The 22,146-nt window shown below is 40.3% G+C and overlaps 1 protein-coding gene across 9 annotated transcripts in view; it reads right to left on the bottom strand.

Annotated features, from left to right (window-relative positions):
- The window catches only part of RNF17 (ring finger protein 17), a 78,571-nt gene that overhangs the window by 13,272 nt on the left and 43,153 nt on the right, over positions 1-22,146 (bottom strand). For 5 of the 9 annotated variants that reach the window (XM_084842768.1, XM_084842771.1, XM_084842770.1 and 2 more), the window contains exons 17-30: positions 19,563-19,719; positions 17,429-17,544; positions 16,707-16,827; positions 15,452-15,572; positions 14,950-15,234; positions 10,765-10,915; positions 9,548-9,666; positions 9,054-9,144; positions 7,394-7,503; positions 5,744-6,063; positions 4,974-5,137; positions 3,979-4,098; positions 1,746-1,826; positions 721-849 (exon numbers count right to left, since the gene is read on the bottom strand). In XM_084842768.1, the coding sequence (XP_084698894.1) occupies positions 721-849; positions 1,746-1,826; positions 3,979-4,098; positions 4,974-5,137; positions 5,744-6,063; positions 7,394-7,503; positions 9,054-9,144; positions 9,548-9,666; positions 10,765-10,915; positions 14,950-15,234; positions 15,452-15,572; positions 16,707-16,827; positions 17,429-17,544; positions 19,563-19,719 (2,085 nt within the window). The remainder of the gene's footprint in view (positions 1-720; positions 850-1,745; positions 1,827-3,978; positions 4,099-4,973; positions 5,138-5,743; positions 6,064-7,393; positions 7,504-9,053; positions 9,145-9,547; positions 9,667-10,764; positions 10,916-14,949; positions 15,235-15,451; positions 15,573-16,706; positions 16,828-17,428; positions 17,545-19,562; positions 19,720-22,146) is intronic. The other 4 variants (XM_084842773.1, XM_084842775.1, XM_084842774.1 and 1 more) reach the window with 1 other exon arrangement.

Below are 22,146 nucleotides of genomic sequence, written 5' to 3'. Positions count from 1 at the left end.
TCAATAAGGGGAAAAAACTGCAACTCAATAAAAATGATCTATACAGCAATTAGTAACTGAGTGTTTTACCATTCCAAATCTGAAATTATTGGGTAGTGTCCAATTGGGGCCTTACATGCGCAGCCAGCCCTGCAGACCCCAGTCTTTGCATGCCCCACCCCGCTGGCCCTTTTCAGCATGCGGCTGCAATGTAACGTTTTTAGGGGAAAGCTCCCAAATGAGCACAAACGTTCATTTCTGGAAGGGGCACAACCTGCCCCTTCTAGAAACAAGCATTTTTGCTAGTTTGGGGGCTTGCCCCCAGAAGTGCTACATCACGACCCTGTACATACCGGCACATGCAAGGCCCCAATTGTATACTAGCCATTTAGTTGCATCAGTATGAAATGGCAAGAGTAGCTTGCAACAGCAAATATGGAAATCTACATCCATTTATGTATTGTATTCTCTAATGTATGCTATACAAAGTAGCACCCCACATTATAGTCAGTTTTGAGCTTGCTTCCTTTTCGAGACATCTTGCATTTGCTGTTTTGGCAACAAACCTCTCCTGGGTTTGGAAAGAAATTATATCTCATATTTGCCACCTGTAACATAAGCATTAACTGTGAACTGAAAAGTACAGCATAGGACAAAGAACATACATCCATAACCCTGGGGAAATGAATTTCCCTATTCAGTTCTATATAGCTCTTAAAGCTGGAAAGAAAAAAAGATTACCAGTTTTGGTATACAGCCACCATCATCTTCACTAATGCAATGTTTATGGTACGCCATGAAGGAAGAAAGTGACATCCCAGAAAAACAGAGTTTAATGGACACTTTTCCCCATGGATTGTCTGACTGTTCCTGTTAAGTTAAAGACAGGTAAGCCTGTTACCACTTCCACTATTTTAAGCTCCTACAGTATGCCAGTTGCTGTACAGAACAAAGATAATCACACAGCCCCAAAGAATAGGCAGGCTGGCACCCCACGGACATAACACACCCAGAGCACGCCTGTAGTTCCTGGTTGTGTGCATCTGTGCTAAACTGGAAGCACAGAAAAAAACACCTCCAAGAACTATGTGCAACAGGAAAATATTGTGCTAAGAGAGGGGCAGAAGACCACATTTTAATGGCTTTGTTACTTGATTTAGATCCAACTTGGTATACTTTGTGATCTGTTCTGTAAGTTTGTGCCTGGTTTCATCCTTTAGGGTGCAACCCCATCGAGTTGCTGCCCATTCTGAGTATCCAATACCCTGCCAGCTGCTGCCAGCAGTGGGAGGAAGAGTGACAAGAAATCCTTGTCTCAAAAAAAAAATTGTTTTTGAAGAAAGGAAAAGGGGTATTTAAAATGGGGAATTGAATAGTCTTCCCCTCATGCTGTCACCCCAGACACTTTTCTCCAAGCCCAGGTCTGATACAGAAAGTGTACTAAGAGAAGTGGGGAGATGGAGCATAGGGAGAGGGTTCAGCTCCCTTCAACGCACATGCTCCTTTTCATGTTAAAAAAACCCCTCTGTATCCCTTGCTTTACAAGTGAACAGGGCAGATGCATGAACAAATATAGCTTCCACCTTTTCTATCTAGTTTGGCGCTTAAGTGAAACGTATCTGAAATAGCCTGCTCTTCAGACTTTGAGATAATGGTTATGCTGCTTGCCTCTGACAAAGTGCACTGGCATAAAATCATAAAATAAATATCTGTAGAGTGCAAGAGCAGCACCATATATACTTACATGGTTTAGTCTTTATGCTTACCATAATGTGTATTTCAACAAGTCTTTTTGTAAGTAGTTCTTGAAGGAGTTCAACTGCATCCTGCTGCCAAACATTTCCAACCTGCATGATCAAAGATGAAACACACCAGCCAATCTGTTAAGTATGGAAAACCAATTAAGAACTTAAGGAGAGCCATGCTAGATCAGATGAAGGGTCCATCTAGTCCAGCATTCTGTTCACACAGTGGCCAACAAGCTGTCAATGGGAAACCCATAAGCAGGACTTGAGTGCAATAGCACTCTCCCACCCATATTTCCCAGCAACTGGTGTACATACAGTGACTTGCATAAGTATTCATCACCCTTTGACTTTTCCACGTTTTGTTGTGTTACAACCTGGAATTAAAATGGACTCAATTAGGATTTCTTGTCACTGATCTACACAAAGTAGTCCATAATATCATAGTGGAGGAAAAACCTATATATTTTACAAAATAATTTACAAATAAAAAACTGAAAAGTCTGGACTGCTTAAGTATTCACCCCCTTTGCTGTGACACCCCTAAATAAGCTCTAGTAGAATCAGCTGCCTTCAGAAGTCACATAATTAGTTGAATGGAGTCCACCTGTGTGCAAGTCGAGTGTCACATGATCTCAGATTAAATAACGTTTCTGGAAGGCCCAGGAGTTTGTGGGAGAGCATATCTAAACAAACAGCATCATGAAGACCAAGGAGCTAACAAAACAAGTCTGGGATAAAGTTCTGGAGAAGCACCAATCAGTGTTGGATTATTAAAAATTTATACAAATATATCCCAAACTATGAACACCCCTGGAGCACTGTTAAAAAACCATTATTACAAAATGGAAAGAATATGGCACAACTGCGACTCTAACTGGAGAAGGCCATCCACCAAACTCAGTGACCGGGTAAGGATGGCATTAGTCAGAGAAGCAACCAAGAGGCCAATGGTAACTCTGAAGGAGCTGGAGAGATCCACAGCTGAAGTGGGAGAAACTGACCACAGGACAACTATCACCTGGACGCTCCTCAAAGCTGGGCTTTATGGAAGTGTGGTGAGAAGAAAGCCATTGCTGAAAACAACCCATATCAAATTCCCGTTTGGATTTTGCCAAAAGGCACGTGGGAGACACAGCAAACACATGGAAAAAGGTTCTCTGGCCTGATGAGACCAAAACTAAACACACAGCCAAAGTTACTCTGGAGTGGTTTAAAAACAAGAACCTGAATGTTTTAGAATGGCTCAGTCAAACCCAGACCTCAATCCGAATGAGAATCTGTGGCAAGACTTGAAAATTGCTGTTCACCAATGGTCCCCATCCAACCTGACAGAGTTTGAGCAATTTTGCCAAGAAGAATGGGCAAAAACTGCATGATCCAGATGCACAAGGCTGGTAAAGTCTTACCCAAACAGGCTCACAGCTATAATTGCTGCCAAAGGTGCCTCTACCAAGTAATGACTCAGGGGTGAATACTTATGTTTGTTTTTGTTTAATTAACTTTTGTTGTGCCACGATAAAAATATTTTGCACCTTCAAAGTGTTAAGTATATTGTGTAAATCAAATGGTAAAAATGCCAATTAAATCCATTTTAAGGTCAGGAAGGATTGCACTTTCCACCTCAGGCACCTAGATGTTTTGGGCCAAGTACTAGCCATATCCTCACTGATCTCAGTGCTGACTGATATTGTCCACACCTTCCTTCCTCTCCCGAAGAACCACTGACAGTGAGAATACTCATCCTCCTTTATTCACATAAATACTAGAGAGGCCAAGAGAGATCATATAAATATAGTCTACATGTCCTATCTGCCCCAACTTTTTGCTGGGGAATAGTTTTTTGCAAGTAGACTCTCTAGAATTTCAGACACACAGATATATTTAAATACTTACTAGGACTACAGTAATTGCAAGAACTTCTATGTTGATAGGGCAGTAAGCCCTGTCCATTGTTCATGTCCATACAGCATCATGGATGCAACGGTATTGTGTAACGTGGATATTGGATTTGTCCACTTTCATATATTGCTTCATGGAAGACTCACAACCTTTGGGTCTAATTCCTTGTGAGCCATTTTCCCATTTGCAGAAAATTTCTGCAACCCATTTTCCCATTGCAGAAAAATCCTGCAATTTATGAAGGGACAAGTAATACATACATAATCATTTCTTAATTGCCTGTACCCTAGATTGAGCAGCATGTATCTTTCAAACTGCTGCTCGTATTTTTCAAAACATAGTGTCTACTCACTGGTACAGTTTTATAAAGCTGACATGGTATGGAAAATGGAGGTATGTCAGCATACAAAATAGTTGGATAGAGATGGCACTGAGGAATTTTCTCAATATATCCATAGTCCAAATACTGTACCTAATAAAGAAAGAAACATACAACTGGTAGATCAGTGCATATATTTCACAATGTGGTTTTATTCATTTTAAAAAGCATGCCAGCCACTGATCAATTCTTTGCCATAGGAATTTGGGAAATAACCATGACACAATAGCTCCCCACCACTATCACCACCAAAGTAGTCTCTTTAAGGAAAATAGGATCTACGTATATAGATTATGAAATTAAGGGTAATCACAGAGATCACTGAATTTAGTTATTAACACACTAGATTATCAGGGCACATTCATGAATGACTCTTTAGGTTACCTCCTGCATCCCCCATGGCTATAATTTCCTTTATAGAATTTCTAAGCCACCTCTTTTATCATGACACCCCAAAAGCTAAGCAAATATAAAACACATTCCCTAATAATGCATCCTGCTACGTTCCTTGTTCCTCATTACCCTGTGCTTGGGAAGGCATTTTACATATGGGAGGTAAGATCACTCCTGCCCTTTGCTGATGCATCATGTGAACAGGGGATAGGGAATATCTCCTCATTCCAATCACGTTTTGTCTTACGGTTTTGGTCAATTGCTTGAGATTGCTTCCTTGAAGTTGTTTTAGATATATGTTGTCTTGTGTATATTGTCTGCTCATGTGTTTTTATGTAAATGGCTTTTAGCCCCTGTATACTGTATTTTTAATCTCTGTAAACCACCCAGACAGCTTAGGCTATTGGGTGGTATAGAAATGTAAATAAATAAATAAATAAATAATAATACACGAATCATGTGGACACCACCAAAAGAATACACCTTTTGTAATACAACCTTACATTAAAAAAACAACACCTCCAACACATACACATGCAAAAATGAGAAGGTCTTTACACAAAGGTCAGTCTTACTCTTATAATGCCACCACCAACGTCTCTAACTTCCCCTCGATACCACATTGTATCTGCTGCTCTTACAACACAAGCCTCTCCTCTTTTCCAACTGTAGGGTTCCAGAAGCCCTAGACATTTGAAATTATTCTGTATGTCACTCATCAACTTGCTTAGCTGTTGTTCTAGAGAAAAATACCAAGGGAATATTGTTAAAAGCTATTAATACATATAATAATTTCTAAGGATTTCCATATATTCACGTAGCGGTTTGTATAACAATTTTACAGCTAGAACATAAAATATCTCTATTTTTTGTATAAAAAGCGTTATTTGAATAAAATACCCTAACTTTCTAAAGGACTGGGGGGGGGGGGTGGCAGCATTACTGGAAACAGTAGCAGAGGTTCCAAGGAGAAGGACAACAGTGGAAAAAGAGGCAAAAAAATACTGCATCACCTCCTCCTTGTTAGAAACTATGACCAATTTTTATCACCAGCATTAAATAGATGGCCACCATGACAACAACAGCAAGTGTATTTGTAGACCTGATTATACTGAGGGGGCTGGGGAAGGAGAAAGAGAAAAGAGGAGAAACAGGAAAGGGGTTAATGTAAACATCACTGAATTTAGCTCCTTGACAAATGTGTATAGGATCACAATGTAACATCAGGGATGTACTGACCCTTCCCATCTATGGAAGTTTCTTAAATATGGCATGCTCAATTATAAAGCATATTATAAAGTTGCAATTTTATATAATTATTGTATTACTACAATTTCTATTTTACCTTGTGACTTTGGAATCACATAAATAGTTCCATTGTCTGAAACACAGCTGACTATAGCACTGAAGTAGCCTGAGCTAGGGATAGCTGGTGGTTTGTAGGTCTCAACCTTTAGAGGCTGAGTTACAGGCTGAGCCACAGAGATCTCCAATTCATGCTCTTCACAATCTGTAACTGAAGGTTCAGGGTCCTTCTGGGGTATAGATGGCCTTGGCGAACATTCTGTTTCTGCAAGCAAGTGGGTTATCTCTGCATTCTTAGGCTGGAAAGGCATTTCATGTGGTTTGTCAGAGGATCCTGTACGTGAGTCTATGTTAGGTGCTCTAATCAAGATTCAACAGAAAATATATCAACAGAGAAAGAAATCAAAAATGTCAAACTAATTTTATTTCTAGCCTGAAGGTGCTTCTATCTTATTTTTCTTGAATATTGCAACTTATTAAATTACTCGACACCCCCGCAACTTAATTTTTTGCTCTGTTACTCAGTTTAAAGAATATATTTTGACTGATTTTACAGTATTTTGTTGCTACATGCTTTATTACTTTATTGTATTACTTTATTGCTGCATGGTTTTTCTGAAGCCCCCAAACTTGGATTTTTGTCAAACCCAAAGTAGCTTTAGCATTTTAAGCAGGTTTCAAAGTAGCTTTAGCATTTTAAGCAGGTTTCAACGTTATCAAGAAGAGCAGAAAATCAAGGATACATGGCCAAGCAGTTTTGGGAGGATTCCCTTTAAGGATTGTATAAAACAGTTTAGTTCTGTAAACTATAGAAAATTTCTTCGAGTTATAGTGCTGATTGGTCCATGTTGCTTAATTGTTGATGAATAAATTAAACTGAGCCCAGCAATCAGAGGGGTTAATTCCTAATGAAGCCAATAGCAACTAAAAATGCATTAAGTACATACGATTATCAAATAAAAAACTTAGCATTTCTATAGTTTATTTAAAGTGTTCAAAGCCCTTCACATACATTTGCTCAGTAATTACTACAGCCCTGTAGTAGGGTAGACAAGTATTACAGATGGAAGGTTGAGAAAGAGCAGTGTCTTGTCTGGGGAGACCTTGGGAACAATCCTATGCCCCCCAGACAGCATCTGGGGAACATAGGATTCTTTGGTTTCCTAGATACGAGGTCGTAGACAGGGGTCCAACCTTGTAGCCAGGAAAGTATGCTCCCTTCCCTCCTCCCTCTTAGCCAGCGCAGAGAGAATCGCGCCAGCTACCTCTCTGTACTAGGTAAACAGAGAGCGGAGACAGGGGGAAAAGAGACATTCCTATGAGTGGGGAGGGGAGGAGACCAGGCCGGCTGGCTTACACCTTTTCCTATTGCCGTCAGACTCCTTTCCTCCCCCACCCTGAAGCCTTTGCTACATGGGCAAAATCTGCCACCTAGCTTAAATGCAGCACGGGAGGCTCAAAGCCCCTCCTGCTCTGCACAGGATACTCATACGCCTCCGAGTTTAGGGGCTTACGAGTACCCAGGGCACAACACCCCTTGTGAATTTATTGCTGAGATGCGATTACACAGATGTTTTCAAAAACAAAATTGAAGCCTTTATACTTTATTCTCAAAAACTACAAAAAGATGCCAACTCCTAAACATTTTGAAAACTAATAACGTCTCCTAATAATTTTTAAAAATGCATACCTTCTTTTTCTAAGTGCCAAGCCTTCTTTAATCATGTATTCTGAAATGTCAGTACACAACCCTCCATCTTTGCTAAATATTTTCACAGGTAGAGGTGAAGAGTTACTCTCCTGAGTCAAAATAAGATTTCTTGTTATGAAGTTCAGCTGCCATTGTTCTGTGCAAACTATACAGTGAATTCCATTTCTCCTCAAAAATGGTCAGAAAATGTGACCATTTTTATTTAATTAACTACATTTATATCCTATATTTTGGTGCTCAAAAACCAAACCTTGTATATTTGCTCTGGGTTCACAGCAGCTCTGCCTATAACCCAATGGTAACTGTAATTGTTAACAAGTATGCTTGGATGCAACTTTCTTCAAAAACACATTGCCACTTATTTTCCAGTAAACATATTTATGATTAACAAATTGGAGAATAAATGGAAAACAAATCGACTATGCGTGTCTTAAATGGCCTAGCGATGAAGGTTTAAACGAACAGAAGATGCTTCATTTTTAAGATGTGTTCCCTTTGCCGATAGCCAAAATTTAATCCATCCTTAGTGACTGAAATTCCCCATATTATAGCATATGGGATAGCCAATTAGAAAGCTACTATTAGCATCTAATCTTACAGAGACATTTTGCATTCTGATATACATTTACAGTCAGGGCACCAACATACATCATAGCCAACAGCTAAAGAGAACGCAGTGGCGTCTTTCTTTGATATCTATTGCTAGGAATCAAACACTAGATGCCGCTCTATTTAGACATTCCACATAGGACCTTTTCATTTTCCTAGGCTTAAAAAAATGGTCTTTCTATATTTTAGATTTCTGCAGTGCTGCTGGATTTTTATCTTGTTATCTTGCTGTTTTAAACTTTATATTGCATTTTACTATGTTATTATATTTTATGGTTTTAAGTTTTGTCTTGTGAACCACCCAGAGTGCTTCAGCTAACAAGCAGCATAGAAATGTAAGAAATAAATGAAAATAAAATATTTGAGGATATACCAGATAAACCAGAAATAGCCACCTTACATATTTGGGCACAGCCATGGCTTCCCTCCCAGGTTATGGCTCAGTGACCATCCCCAAATGTAGGATTCAGGGATGTAGAACAATCACTATCAGAATATAATGCCAAAATGTACTTGCTAGTAACTCACCATTCCCTTCAAACATTTCCCCCCACCCGTAGACATTTTTGACACATTTTTTCCCCTGAACTAGACTTCCTTCAAAGCAGACATTGCACCTAGGGTAGATAGCAAAGATACAACTTTAGTCTACTCTAGTATGAACAAAACTAGTCAAACTAAGGGCCTCTTATACCTTCAGTGGGATTCTACCAGAGACCAGGAGAAGGCCTTTGGCTTGTGGTCTTCCTGCTATGGGGAGAAGATAATGAGTACACTGGATGATGTCACTTCAAATAAAAGCAGAGCCTATAGTATTTTTTGTCATTTCCTCCCTGCAGTGAATTCAGGGGGTGGGGGTTAAAGGTTGTATAAGACCAAGACCTGCTTCAAATCTCAATCCAGGCAGAATTCTAGGGGCCAAAGTAAAAACTGAACATGCTCCATTGCCTAGCACCATATGATTAAAACAAATGTTATTCTCCCTGAAAGGAAAGCTGTGCTAGTAAATCAGGTATTTTCTCTTACAAACCTGTATTATTAGATTTACCACAGCTCCAGTTAAGTAATGTGAAAGAACGTCACAAGCTGTTGCTGTCCACTGCTCAGTCCCACCGGCTGGTCTAAAATGAGAAGTTGGAGGTCGGGGGGAAATAAATATCATTACAGTTCAAACAACATGCTTTCCCCTGTTGTTTATATCATTTCTGCAGAGGATTCAGTTCTGCAGGCAGAGTACATATAATACCAACAATTTGATTTTGAGTAATATTTTTCAGTCATCTGGAGATCTTTTATTCCTTATTTAAGAAAACAATGTGGAGAAATTCCAAAGTACTAGTGTCAAATATAGATGCCATCTGAGAAGCATTGTAAATACTTCCCAGGGCTTCTGCATGGCTAGAGAACAAATGGTATAGCAGACACAGTTTATACTTGGAACAGGGGTTCAAATACCTCCTCAGCTACCAAACTTACAGGGCAGGAGTAAGAAGGTTTCAGAATTATATTAAATGGACAAATTACCTTATGTCTGTTAATGAGCACTCCACTGCAAGAGGCCTGATAGTCTTGAGATCCTGTTCAAGTTCCCTTAGACACTCAGTATTCATAATTTTCGCTATGCCAAAATCAAAGAGGAACACCTGCAAGAGACAATGAGTGTCTATAAGAAAAATATAAATCATGTTCATCAATGATTAGACGTATCAGTTTAAAAAAATTCTGATTGACCTTCTCGGTCAATCATTTTTCCCATTAGCCAGTTGTGAAATCATATCTTCCTATGATACCGCAATGATATTGTATACATTTTCAAAACCTATTATTAGTTTAGACTGAACAATGTATTAATAAATCAGGCTTAACATATGTAATTATTTTTTAATTTGGGGAGAGCAATCCTATAGCCCATAGACAGCAACTGGTGGGCCACAGGGTTATTTTGGATTCCCGGATCCAAGGCCAGACACAGTGCTCTGACCTCGGAGAGGGGAATCCATGCTCCAATCCCCCTCGCAGCCAGGGTGAAAAAGCCGTGCCGGCTATCTCTCTGAAGTTGGGAACACAGCCTTGGAGAGGGGGCAAAAGGGGCGTTGGGCAGGGAGGGGGCCAGAGGGGCCCAGGATGGAAGCTATCCCAGAGCCTCTCTAGCCTCCTTCCTTCACCCTCCGAAATGCCATGGATAGACAGGCAGAAAAGCCCATGTAGCAAAAATGAAGAGGGGGAGGAGTGGGGAGGTGAAGATTGCCTCTGCTGCTCCTCCAGCTCTGCACTGGATGACCCTAAGCCTCAGAGTTCGGAGGCTTATGGTCACTGTGGCAGGACTGCACTGCCAGTCTACTGACTCTGTAGTTCCACGTCTTCCCACCAACCAGCCACACCTTCTTCCAGGATACTCCATTCTATTGCCTCTCCTCAGTTTCCCATCCCACCCCCCACCCTACATCAGTCACCATTCCATGGCCACTAAACGTGCCTAGTCCTCGTTGGGTTATTTTGAGAGTCTGCCTCCTTTAGGACTTTTTTTTCTAAAGGGTTTTTTCTGCAAACCTTGAAGACTGCTCATACCTCTCTTGTGTGAATGCTGTAGTTTTGGCTTCATAATAGGCTCTTAGAGAACTGTTTGTATATATTTTTGTCCTGTTTGTCCTTTTTTATCACTAAATGGGTGCTCCCCACTCATACTAAGCACAATGAAACCTCTGCATATGAAAAAGAAATGATTTTCTAAACAGTGTTACCTCCATCACTTTTTCAGAAACAATCCTGCGGATTCGGCCTCTTTGCCATTGATTCAGATCATGTACATAAGCAGCACAACTCTTATCCATTTCCCACTGAACTGTTTCACTCACAGATTCAAAGTAAGTGGCAGCCATCTTTTCCTGTAAACTTAACATTTTAAAAAGCCAAACGAAAGAGTAAAGGCACCGTAGACATAGTTATTGCTATAAACTATAGAAAATAATCTTTACAGAGAAGATTACATTACAAAATAGCTATAACTTATCCAAATACCCAAAGATAATATGGAGGAGGAAACAAAGTTGACCTTTGTCTTGTGATTTCCAGAAACTGACACTCATTTTTGCTTAAGTTAATTATGTAGTGGATTATGTTATCCTCTTATAGAACAAGTTGTTTTAACGAAAAGAGCTATATCCCAAATCTCCTAAACCAATTTGAAATTCTAGGTGGTTCTGGCATTTTCATCTGACTTTTTTTTTAAAAAAACTAGGTCATACATTTATCCATTTTTTTAACCTTTCTAGTTTTTGCCTGTTTGTTTGCTAATTTTTTTTTAAATTAAGTATATAATATTATTGTATAATTGTGTTGACCTTCTGTTTACAAATTCAAGGGTGAACTAATACACAATATAGGCATAGTCAATATGGACTACGGTTTCTTTGCACATTATTATGAGTTTCAGTGCACTCTGTGGTTTGTAACTGTTGCTTTAAAAGAACAGAATGCTTGCTGCAGATCTATCTATTAAACTGTATTTTCAGACTCAAAGCCTCCAGTTTCACTTATGGCATTTGATGAAGTAAGCTCATGCAAATGTATTAAAATATCTGAACAACTGAAACAGTTATTGGCATGATCACGGATGGAAAATAAGACACAGTGGCTCATTTTCCATCTCCACACATGCCAGTTGCAAGCTGCATAATTACCTTCATGACGTCTGAACCAGGTGAGGGTGGGTGGCTGGGGTGGTTTAGAAACCCTGAAACCCATAGCTTGTTCTAGGGTTGCTGGATGGTTTGTAAACCACAACCCATGCCCAGTGAGGGTAATTATGGTAATTAGGCAGTTCACAACCAGCACATGCAGGGAGGGAAAATAAGCCACCGTGGTTTATGTTTATCTTGAAAAACTGAATACTATTTTTTAAATCCAAACAGAAGATGAAATCTACATCTTCAGTACTGTTCTGAAAAGAAATCTGCTTCTGTAGAGGGAAAAGATCTGTGCAATAGTGTCAAGTTATTTACCTGTAATTTACCAGGTGAAGTTATTTACCTGTTAAAATAATGCTCTTCAGCTCCTGAAACCAACTTCTCTAAACTTCTCTAAAATGAGGGAACTGGTGAAAAGGAAGTTAAAAGGGTGAGTCAAGAGGATTAAATCCCTTCAAAATGCTTGGCGATTACTCAAAACCACAATAATAGAAGCCCAGCTAAAACGTATACTGTATACCACAGGACAGGAAAGGTAGCACCAAGTCCAAGAGGTCACCAGCATGCGTAACAAGCAGTGTCAAGGGAGCTATTAGAGAAAAGAGAGCTTCTTTCAGAAAATGGAAGCCTTGCCCAAGTGAAGAAAGGGAGCACAAGCTTGCACAAAGACGATGCAAGTGGACAATAAGAAATGCAAAAAAGCATTTTGAAGAGCATATCGCTAACAACATCAAGGCCAACAGTAAAGAATTCTTTAAATATATCAGAAACAGAAAACCAGCTAGGGAGGCAGATGGACCATTGAATGACAAGGGAGTTAAAGGAGTACTGAAGGAGGACAAGGAGATTGCAGAGAAGCTGAATTTATTATTTTCATCTGTCTTCACTGCAGAAGATATAGGACAGATACCTGTGCCCGAACTGATGTTTTCAGGAAGGGAATCTGAGGAACTGAGGAAAACAGTGATGACAAAAGTTCCAAGCTTATTGAAAGCAAATAAATCACCAGGCCCAGATGATATCCATCCTAGAGTTCTCAATGAACTCAAATTGCTGATTTTCTAACCAAAATATGCAACATATCCCTCAGATCAGTCTCTATGCCAGAAGACTGGAAGATGACCAATGTAACACCCATTTTCAAAAAGGGACCCAGGGGGACCTGGGAAATTACAGACCGGTTAGCTTAACCTCTGTTCCAGGTAAATTGGTTGAAGGCATTATTAAAGATAAATTTAGTCAGCATATAGAAGGACAAGCCCTGCTGAAAAAGAATCAACACAGCTTCCACAAAGGTACGCCCTGTCTCACTAACTTTTTAGAGTTCTTTGAGAGTGTCAATAAACATGTAGATGGGGGTAATACAGTAAACATTGTTTACTTGGATTTCCAAAAGACTTTTGACAAAGTCCCTCACCAAAGACTGCTGAGCAAACTTAGCAGTCATGGGATAAGAGGAAAGGTCCTCTTATGAATCAGTAACTGGTTAAAGAACAGAAAGCAGAGAGTAGGAATAAATGGTAAATTCTCCCAATGCAGGGAAGTAAATAGTGGGGTCCCACAGAGATCTGTATTAGGACCAATGCTTTTCAACCTGTTCATAAATGATCTGGAAGTAGGTGTGATCAGTGAAGTGGCCAAGTTTGCCAATGACACCAAATTACTTAGGGTGGTTAAAAACAAAAAGGGATTGTGAAGTGCTCCAAAAGGATCTCTCCAAACTGGGAGAATGGGCATCTAAATGACAAATGCAGTTCAATGTAAGCAAGTATAAAGTGATGCACGTTGGGGCAAAAATAAAACAACAACACACACACCCCAACTTCAAGTATAACCTGATGGGATCTGAGCTAGCAGTGACCGACCAAAAAAGAGATCTTGGGGTTGTGGTGGACAACTCGATGAAAATGTCAACCCAGTGTGTGGCCGCTGTAAAAAAGGCAAACTCCATGTTAGGCATAATTAGAAAAGGAATTGAGAATAAAACTGCATATATCATACTGGCCTTATACAAATCTATGGTGCAACCACACTTCGAATAATGTGTACAGGGGCTAGAGCATCTCCCCTACAAAGGAAGGTTACAACAGCTGGGATTGTTTAGCTTGGAAAAAAGGTGAGGAAGGGGAGACATGACAGAGGTGTACAAAATTATGTGCACTGTAGAGAATGTAGACAGGGAGACATCTCTCTCCCCCCCTCCATACTAGAACCCAATAGGGTCATCCCATGAAGCTAAGTGGTGTGAGATTCAGGACAGATAAAAGTACTTCTTCATACAGCGTGTAGTTAAACTATGGAATTTGCTACCGCAGGATCTAATGATGGCCACCAATTTGAATGGCTTAAAAGGGGGTGCTACCTCCAGTACCAGAGGCAGTGAGCCTATGTACACCAGTTGCTGGGGAACATGGGTGAGAGGGTGCTGTTGTGCTCATGTCCTGCTTGTGGGTTCCTGGTCAAAAGCTGGTTGGCCACTGTGTGAACCAAATGTTGGACTAGATGCACCCATGGTCTGATCCAAATGGGCTATTCTTATGTTCTTAACTTACTGGGCTTCATCGCACAGAGCTTTTATCCTGCGACTGAGATTGCTGTTTGCGGGCTCTTTACATGATGCCATGCCCCTCCTGCACTAAATGCCCTTTGTTCCATTTTTAAATAGATCGCAGATAATGAGCTATCTAATTACCCTGTTCTGTTCCGCTTCAGTTCCCTCTGTGAAAAAGGAAAAGCTGCAAGAGGAGGAGCTATATCAATGAAACATATGGAAGACTCAGATAAGGGGGAGGAGGGAGGAAAGGAAGTGTGTGTAAAGGGAGTCCGTTGTGATCCTGCATTTAAAACGAAAGCAGAAAGCCCCATTTTAAATGCAGGATTTTAGGCTGGTGTAGAGATGCCCACTGTCTCCTCTAGAAAGGGATAAGAATTAAGCAACTAGCATGCTATTCATTTGAGATTATATGATTATTGTATCTATAGAAAACATGCCTATATTGTGTATTAGTTTTGTAAAACCTACGAAGGCGATTTGTGCTGCCTTTGTGCATGTGGAGTGGGAGGGTCTTCTAACTCCTCACTGATGTTTTTTCCCCAATGAAACAGACAATCAAGTTTCCTGTCAGCAGTACACGAATCAATCATGACAAACTAACCAATTCTGGGCTAGGAAAGCATGGCTGTCATTTAGTCCTGTGTTTTCACAAAGAATGCACCCATGGTGTCAAGTTCCTCCCATACCTTTTCAGAATTTGTTCTGATGACATAAAGTGCACAAAGATCTTGCTTGGGGATACAACATGATTAATCCGCACTTGCAGTTCTTTGTTGCAATCTAATCTCAAATCTTCAGACTGTGACAAGTCTTCCTTTCCAGGTTTTAACACATCTCTCTCTGTTTTTAAGATTTCTTCTAGAGTAGGATCCCATACTTCATTGTGGGACCTTGCCATCATTTGGCTTTTGTTTTCTTCTACAGTAGGATCCCATACTTTACTATGGTATCTGGAAGTCATTTTGGTGATCCTGTAGAAAACATAATGGTTTCATTTAAATTTTATCTATTGCCATATCAGACTATTAGAAGCAGAAATGCCCCTCCCAAAGCCCACAACAGCCCCCACCCCAAGCATGAAGCAATCACAATACAACTTTATGGAAAAGTTCCAAGCTGTTCCACACATACGTAAGTTGCAAGTAAGACTGAACTTTCTGTGACAACTTTACAAAACAGCATACTTGCCTTGTTATGTGAGATGCTAGACCTTCGTTAACCAAGAGGCTGTTAACACTACAAGACAGCTCTGGTGATACACACACACTTTCATAGAGCTCAACAGACAGTACATCGTCTTGCGATTTCTCTACAAAGAGACAAAAAGATTACATTCAAATATCCAAGAAATAAATGAGCTGAGAATGTTTGGAAAGAGAGGGATTGCTAGCATGGTTTTGGGACAACTTTACCTGTGCTAGTATGTGTTATTTTGTTATGTTATACTTTTATTGCTCTCACTAATTACATTATTATTTTTTTAAACTGCTTTTTAATTTTAGCAGCCACTTTGTAAGGAGAAGAGTTTTCCTAAAAAAGTGGAGTATGAACAAAAACAAGACCAGAGGGCTTCTGTCTACTGAAAAGCCTTTGAGGCTATTACTTAATGGAATGTGATGCTTATGCATTTGTATGGCAGATCCAGGTCTCTGGATTAGAAAAAACATAGATCTTTAAAAAAATGCTCTGAAATGCACCAAACATTTCAGAAGGTTCAAAAATTACAAAGAATTTTTATCTCATTTGTCATCATAGCAGTCCTTAAGAGTGTGACTTCAAACTACCCAGCTTGTTTCACAGATGAACTCCAAATGAGCTCCCCCCCATACACATAACCGGATTTGATACACTGCTAAATCGATTGGGTTGTGGATGACCTCCTCCTGCAGAGCTGGCTGGACAAAGTGGAACACTCAACTACTCCAGTTAGGAAGAAAAGAGTAGGGATGTTGGAGGAATCTGTCCAGGGGTTGGAGCTCCCCCCAGACTTTGGCTCGCTTCCACGCAAGCTGGCCCGACTGCAATTTGCATAATATGTGCAAACTATGGCCGAAATTTGCTCAAATTAAGGCCGAAATTTAGCCAACTTTCTTTTTACAACCCCTCTCTCTGCCCTGAAAAAAGTTCCCAGATTTTTCACTAATGTTTGGCCTGCGAATGCAAGCCAAGCAGGCAGCAGGAACCTGTTCGGCCCCAAAAGAGGCAGATTTACAAACAATGGACAGAGAGGAAACCATGCTAGGTCCTGGAGCTTTGCTAATCACAGGAGCAGCAAACAGCCCTACTTATGCCGAGAAGGCTTAACAAGACTGGAGGAAGTTATTCCAGGGGAACAGATAAACCAGTCTCTTCTGAGAACGCATTTCTTTAGTTTTTGAGCAAACACTTCTTCTTTATTCCTCTAATATCTCATAAATGACTCCATGAACAGGTGAACACTTACCAGTAACAAAGCAGAGCATGCATTTGTCTTGAATCAGTTCTTCAAATCTGTCCTTTGATTTAGTACTCCATTCATTTACTCCTTCACACGGTTTGATATGAGCCAGCTTGCACCTGATGGCCTAAGTTAAGAAATATAGATTGGTTTGTTTAGCTTGTTTATGCCATTCTTCCTTTAAGAAAATATCAGAGCTGTTTACATAGGGGTACCATTGGTCTCCCATCCATGCAATGAATAGATCCATATTGCCAAACCTCACCCTTGCTATGGCATTAGCTTCTTCCAGACACATCACAGAGCCCCAAAGTACCACCCCCCACCCCCCCCGCTTAAGGGCAATTTGCCTCGATCCTACAAGCTGCCTTGAGTGCCGATTTTGGGTAGAAAGGTGGAGTACAAATCGATAAATCAAACAAATTAATAAATGTGTTGTTAGTGCAATCCACTATGGTGATAATGGGGGAAAACTTCCAGGGGAAACTTTTGACGTATGAACATCAAAGAGTCTTATAGCACCTTAAAATACCAACAAATTTATTATAGCATAAGCTATAAGCTTTTGTGGACACTGCCCTTTGCGTTGCATTTACAAAATTATGAGAATATGGTGGACATAGAAATGTATATAAAACACAAAGAGATCCATAAGCTTTAGGAACTGAACTGAAACCTGTGCAAAAGGTGCTTTGTCAGATTTACTACATTCTGTAGTTTTAACTTACCTTTGCTGGGAGAGTTAAAAACTCATCTTTTATTTTGCGCATCTCTTTCACATTTATTTTAGCACTATTGCCAAAGTCAACATATTTCACCTCAGCTTCTTGATGGCCTGGCAGTCCTTCAGAAAACATTAGGGAATTAGGAAACACTGACAGGTGGACATTATACAATTATAGGCAACATTTGTGTGCACCTGCACCAAGAATTATTTTCTTGAGAGTATAGACATGATATGCAGTGCTCGAAGTGGTGGGAAATGTCATCTCACTTCTCTTCAGGTGGACGTATAATCACCTTAACACCCCACCTTTTTCTCCCACTTTAAAACTACCCCACTTGAAGTAACATCCCAGTTATGTTTCTCTCCCACTTTAGGCACTGCATACACAGCTATTGTTTAATGCTAGCAAAAAGCCTCACAAGAATCAACATTTCAATGTCTCCATATTTCTCTCTATTATTAAATAAGTAGCATTTATTACCCTGCTGAGCAATAAAATTGCCCAAGGCTACAATTAAGCTTTAAAAGAACAGTTTAAGACTTGCGTTTCTTGACATAATAGTACCAAGTCTTAGAACAAAGATGATCAGGGGCCTGGAAACAAAGCCCTATGAAGAGAGACTGAAAGAACTGGGCATGTTTAGCCTTGAGAAGACTGAGGGGGGATATGATAGCGCTCTTCAAGTACTTGAAAGGTTGTCACAGAGAGGAAGGCCAGGAACTCTTCTTGATCATCCCAGAGTGCAGGACACGGAATCATGGGCTCAAGTGACAGGAAGCCAGATTCCAGCTGAACATCCGGAAAAACTTCCTGACTGTTAGAGCAATACGACAATAGAACCAATTACCTAGGGAGATAGTGGGCTCTCCCACACTGCAGGCATTCAAGACGAGGCTGGACAGCCATCTGTCAGAGATGCTCTGACTTGGACTACTACATTGAGCAGGGGGGTGGACTCAATGGTCTTGTAGGCCCCTTCCAACCCTACTATTCTATGATTCTATGAACAGACATCCAAGCTGGCATAGTTTGGCACTTGCCCTGTAGACCGGAATTGGAAAACACATTTTAAATTCCAACTCCGGTTTGGAGGAAAAGCATAAGCCATAGTTTGCCTATTTTGGATGTACTTGCAAACTATGGTTAGGAGAATCAGAGCAAGTGAAAAGAGAGGAGAGGCCATAAGCCTTAGGACAACCAAATCATAGGCATTATTTTCATGTGAACCAATTCATCATTTTTTATTTATGTATTTATTAAATTTATTAATCGCCCATCTGGCTGGTCACCCAGCCACTCTGGGCGATGTACAGCATATAATAAAACAGTTTAAAACAATAAAATTCTACAATAAAAACCTAAAATACCCTAACCCACCCCAAATGCAGCTGTACAATTACACCTACAAACGTTACCAACATGAAACTAATTTACTACTTGCCAATGTAAGCCTGTGATAGGTATAAGATTTTTTTTAAATTGTAAAGTTTATACAGTGGTTAGAAAAGGTTTGTGAACTCTATTACAGAAATTCCATAGTTTTACCATGAATAAAAACCATTTTTTTCTAAATATCCAGTAGGGTTTATATTAACCAATTCATAGAATCATAGAATAGTAGGGTTGGAAGGGGCCTACAAGGCCACTGAGTCCAACCTCCTGCTCAATGCAGGAATCCAAGTCAGAGCATCCCTGACAGATGGCTGTCCAGCCTCGTCTTGAACGCCTCCAGTGTGGGAGAGCCCACTATCTCCCTAGGTAATTGGTTCCATTGTCGTATTGCTCTAACAATCAGGAAGTTTTTCCTGATGTTCAGCCGGAATCTGGCTTCCTGTCACTTGAGCCCATTATTCCGTGTCCTGCACTCTGGGATGATCAAGAAGAGATCCTGGCCTTCTTCTCTGTGACAACCTTTCAAGTACTTGAAGAGTGCTATCATATCTCCCCTCAGTCTTCTCTTCTCAAGGCTAAACAAGTGCTTACTAATAATTCCTATATTTATATATTAATTCACACACACACACACACGATAGATAGATAGATAGACAGACAGACAGACAGACAGACGCCCTTGAAAAATTATTTGAAGAGCAGGATAAAAATCCTTCAATACCTAAATACTCCAGGTACCTACCAACAACCTGTGCTCTGTACCAAACTCCATCTTCAAATCTTGCTATGCATGGTTGACCCTGGATTGGACAGAGAATTTCCAAGCCGACTCCACCTTCATTTTTATACACTTCCTCAACTTTGCTCAGAAAAGCTGCAAATTCTGGACCTTGTTCCAGCTATCATAATAAAAAAGATAAATTCCTATGAATTGTTACAATTTATTTAGCATTAGTGTACTAAGTTGTACAGAACATCAAACTGATGCAATACCCACTTAAAGAATTTCTATTTTTCATCTAACGACGAGATTTTCTTATGTGATAGGGAAAGTGGCATGGAACAAGTGAATAGCAGGGCACGTTAAACCCAGGTTGCAATGTGCCCTCTTCCAGGATACCCCATTCCATTCCCGTTCCTCCCTGATTTTTTATTCCCCACCACCACCACAACAGTCAGCAGCATTCTGAAGCTGAGCACGCTTAGTCCTCATTGGGCTGTTTGGAGGGCAGGTTGCTCCCTTATTTTTCCCTAAAGGATTTTTTTGGGATACTTCTGCAAACCTTGCTGTTTTCCCGAGCCTGCTGATACCTCCCTCTACCATTCTGGCTACAAAGGAATCAGTGCTCGCTCCTGAATATTGCCAATAGAGAGTATTATGTAAATGGAGACTGACAAGGAAGAGGTATGATGCAGACATAACTTTCCTGATAACTTAACTATAGTTAGGAAATGGAAATCATAGGAATATAGCTGCGTTATACAGAGTCAGACCATTGGTTCATCTAGCCCAGTATCGTTGACAATGACTGGCAGCAGCTCTCCAGGGTTTCGGGCAGGAATTTTCCCAGCCCTACCTGGTGATGCTGGGGATCAAACCTGGGACCTTCTGCATGCAAAGCAGGCGCTCTACCACTGAGCCAAACCCTTCCCTTTAAGCATGCTGAAGGCTTCTGGTCTCTCCCCCTCACACACATGCATCACCCCATCCCTTCCATGGGTTGCTTTAACCATGGTGTAACTCTCTACGGGCCTGTTCACATGATCACCACAGCTTAAACAAGCCACAATGGCTTGTTTAAACTGTGGTGCATGTGGCATTTGCCTAATTACCTGGCCAGGCGTGGTTTGTCATGTTGTCTGAACCAAAGCGGCATCGCTCACCGGAGGGGGACACAACTCTCAAATAACTGAACAACAGCTCATGGGCTATTTGAGGGTTGTTTCCTCCTCCAACAAGCAATGCCGTCAGGTTCATAGGACCCAACAAGCCGCACCCAGGTGAGTAATTAGGCAAATGGCGCCCAGCACAAACCTTGACTTAAACAAGCCGCAGTGATCGTGCGAACCAGATTAATATGTTGGCTCTAACTATGGTTAATGCTAGTCACACTGCCTTGTAACCATGGCTTCCAAATCTGTTTCGAATTTTGGTTTCAAAAGCTTGCTGTATTGTAACATTTGCCAATCTCTTAATCATCGTTAATTGATTGGAAGCAGCCTATATTACACAAATCCAGTCTAGCTATATTGATTGCTTCATAATGATTCCACATAAACAATAGTTTCAGTTCTTCTTCTGAAGCACAGAAACAGCACTGAATGCCCGACTTGTCGTCAGATAACTTACTATTGCTCACTATTATCATTCATTCAAGTGATATTTATTAACTAAATTCACTCTCGTATGTGCCTATTACTATTGTTAACCATTATCAAGAGATACTTTTGTATTGTAATTATACTTGCGGGGTAAATGTAAGTTACTTACATTCACTATCATTATTATTTCTGTATGGTAGATGTTACACCATTACGTATTCCTGAAGATGGCTAATTGCATATTATCATTTGGGACTCTATGTTTGCAGCATTGCTATGTCTATGTTCTATCTTTCTTACATAGTGTCTTGCATTTAATTGTATGGTCCTATGTCAACTTGAGACCTTGTGCTTTCACTTGTCACAGCAAGTTTAGTTTGGTGTACATGTGCCTACATTTTTAGTATATAAAACATATTCTTATCCTGAGTTTCATCTGCTTTTTGCTACAGTTGTGGGTCCATTGATTTGCTTGAGGATGCTCTTAATCTAACCATAGTGTATCAGGAACACTGATTCCGCCACGATGCAAACCTAGCATGAAAGGTGAGCAAACGTGTTCCGATAGGCAGCAAGAGTGAAGACCAGCAATTAAATAGTACAGGCCACCTGTTGTGATGGCTTTACAGATAAAGGGGGAGAATGGAAAGGTTCCTTAGCAGGAATTTCTATGCTAAGCAAAGCCAGTAAGGATGAAATTACATTACATTAATCTAAACAAGATACAGTCAGAGAACAGACAAAGGTTTTAGTAGTCAGACTTTGGGGGTCAGAATAAAGGCAGCAAAATAAGGCACAAGAATGACATATCATCCTGAATGTGCATACATGTAGAGCAAGGAACGTATGGGGGCACAACAGTGAGTTTCACATATTCTCTACAGAGACTGCAAAATGAAAAAAAGAGTTTTCAAACGATACACTGATATGGTGAGCGAGTATGATATAGTGGTTAATGTGTCAGATGAGCAACAGAAAGAACCAGGTTCACATGCCCATTTAGC

Source organism: Heloderma suspectum, chromosome 3 (genome assembly GCF_057233095.1).
Source record: "Heloderma suspectum isolate Gila_16-S chromosome 3, 16-S_ref, whole genome shotgun sequence".
Lineage (NCBI taxonomy): Eukaryota > Metazoa > Chordata > Lepidosauria > Squamata > Helodermatidae > Heloderma > Heloderma suspectum.
The sequence above is the reverse complement of the archived record's forward strand: the minus strand, read 5'-3'. Positions and strand labels throughout refer to the sequence as shown.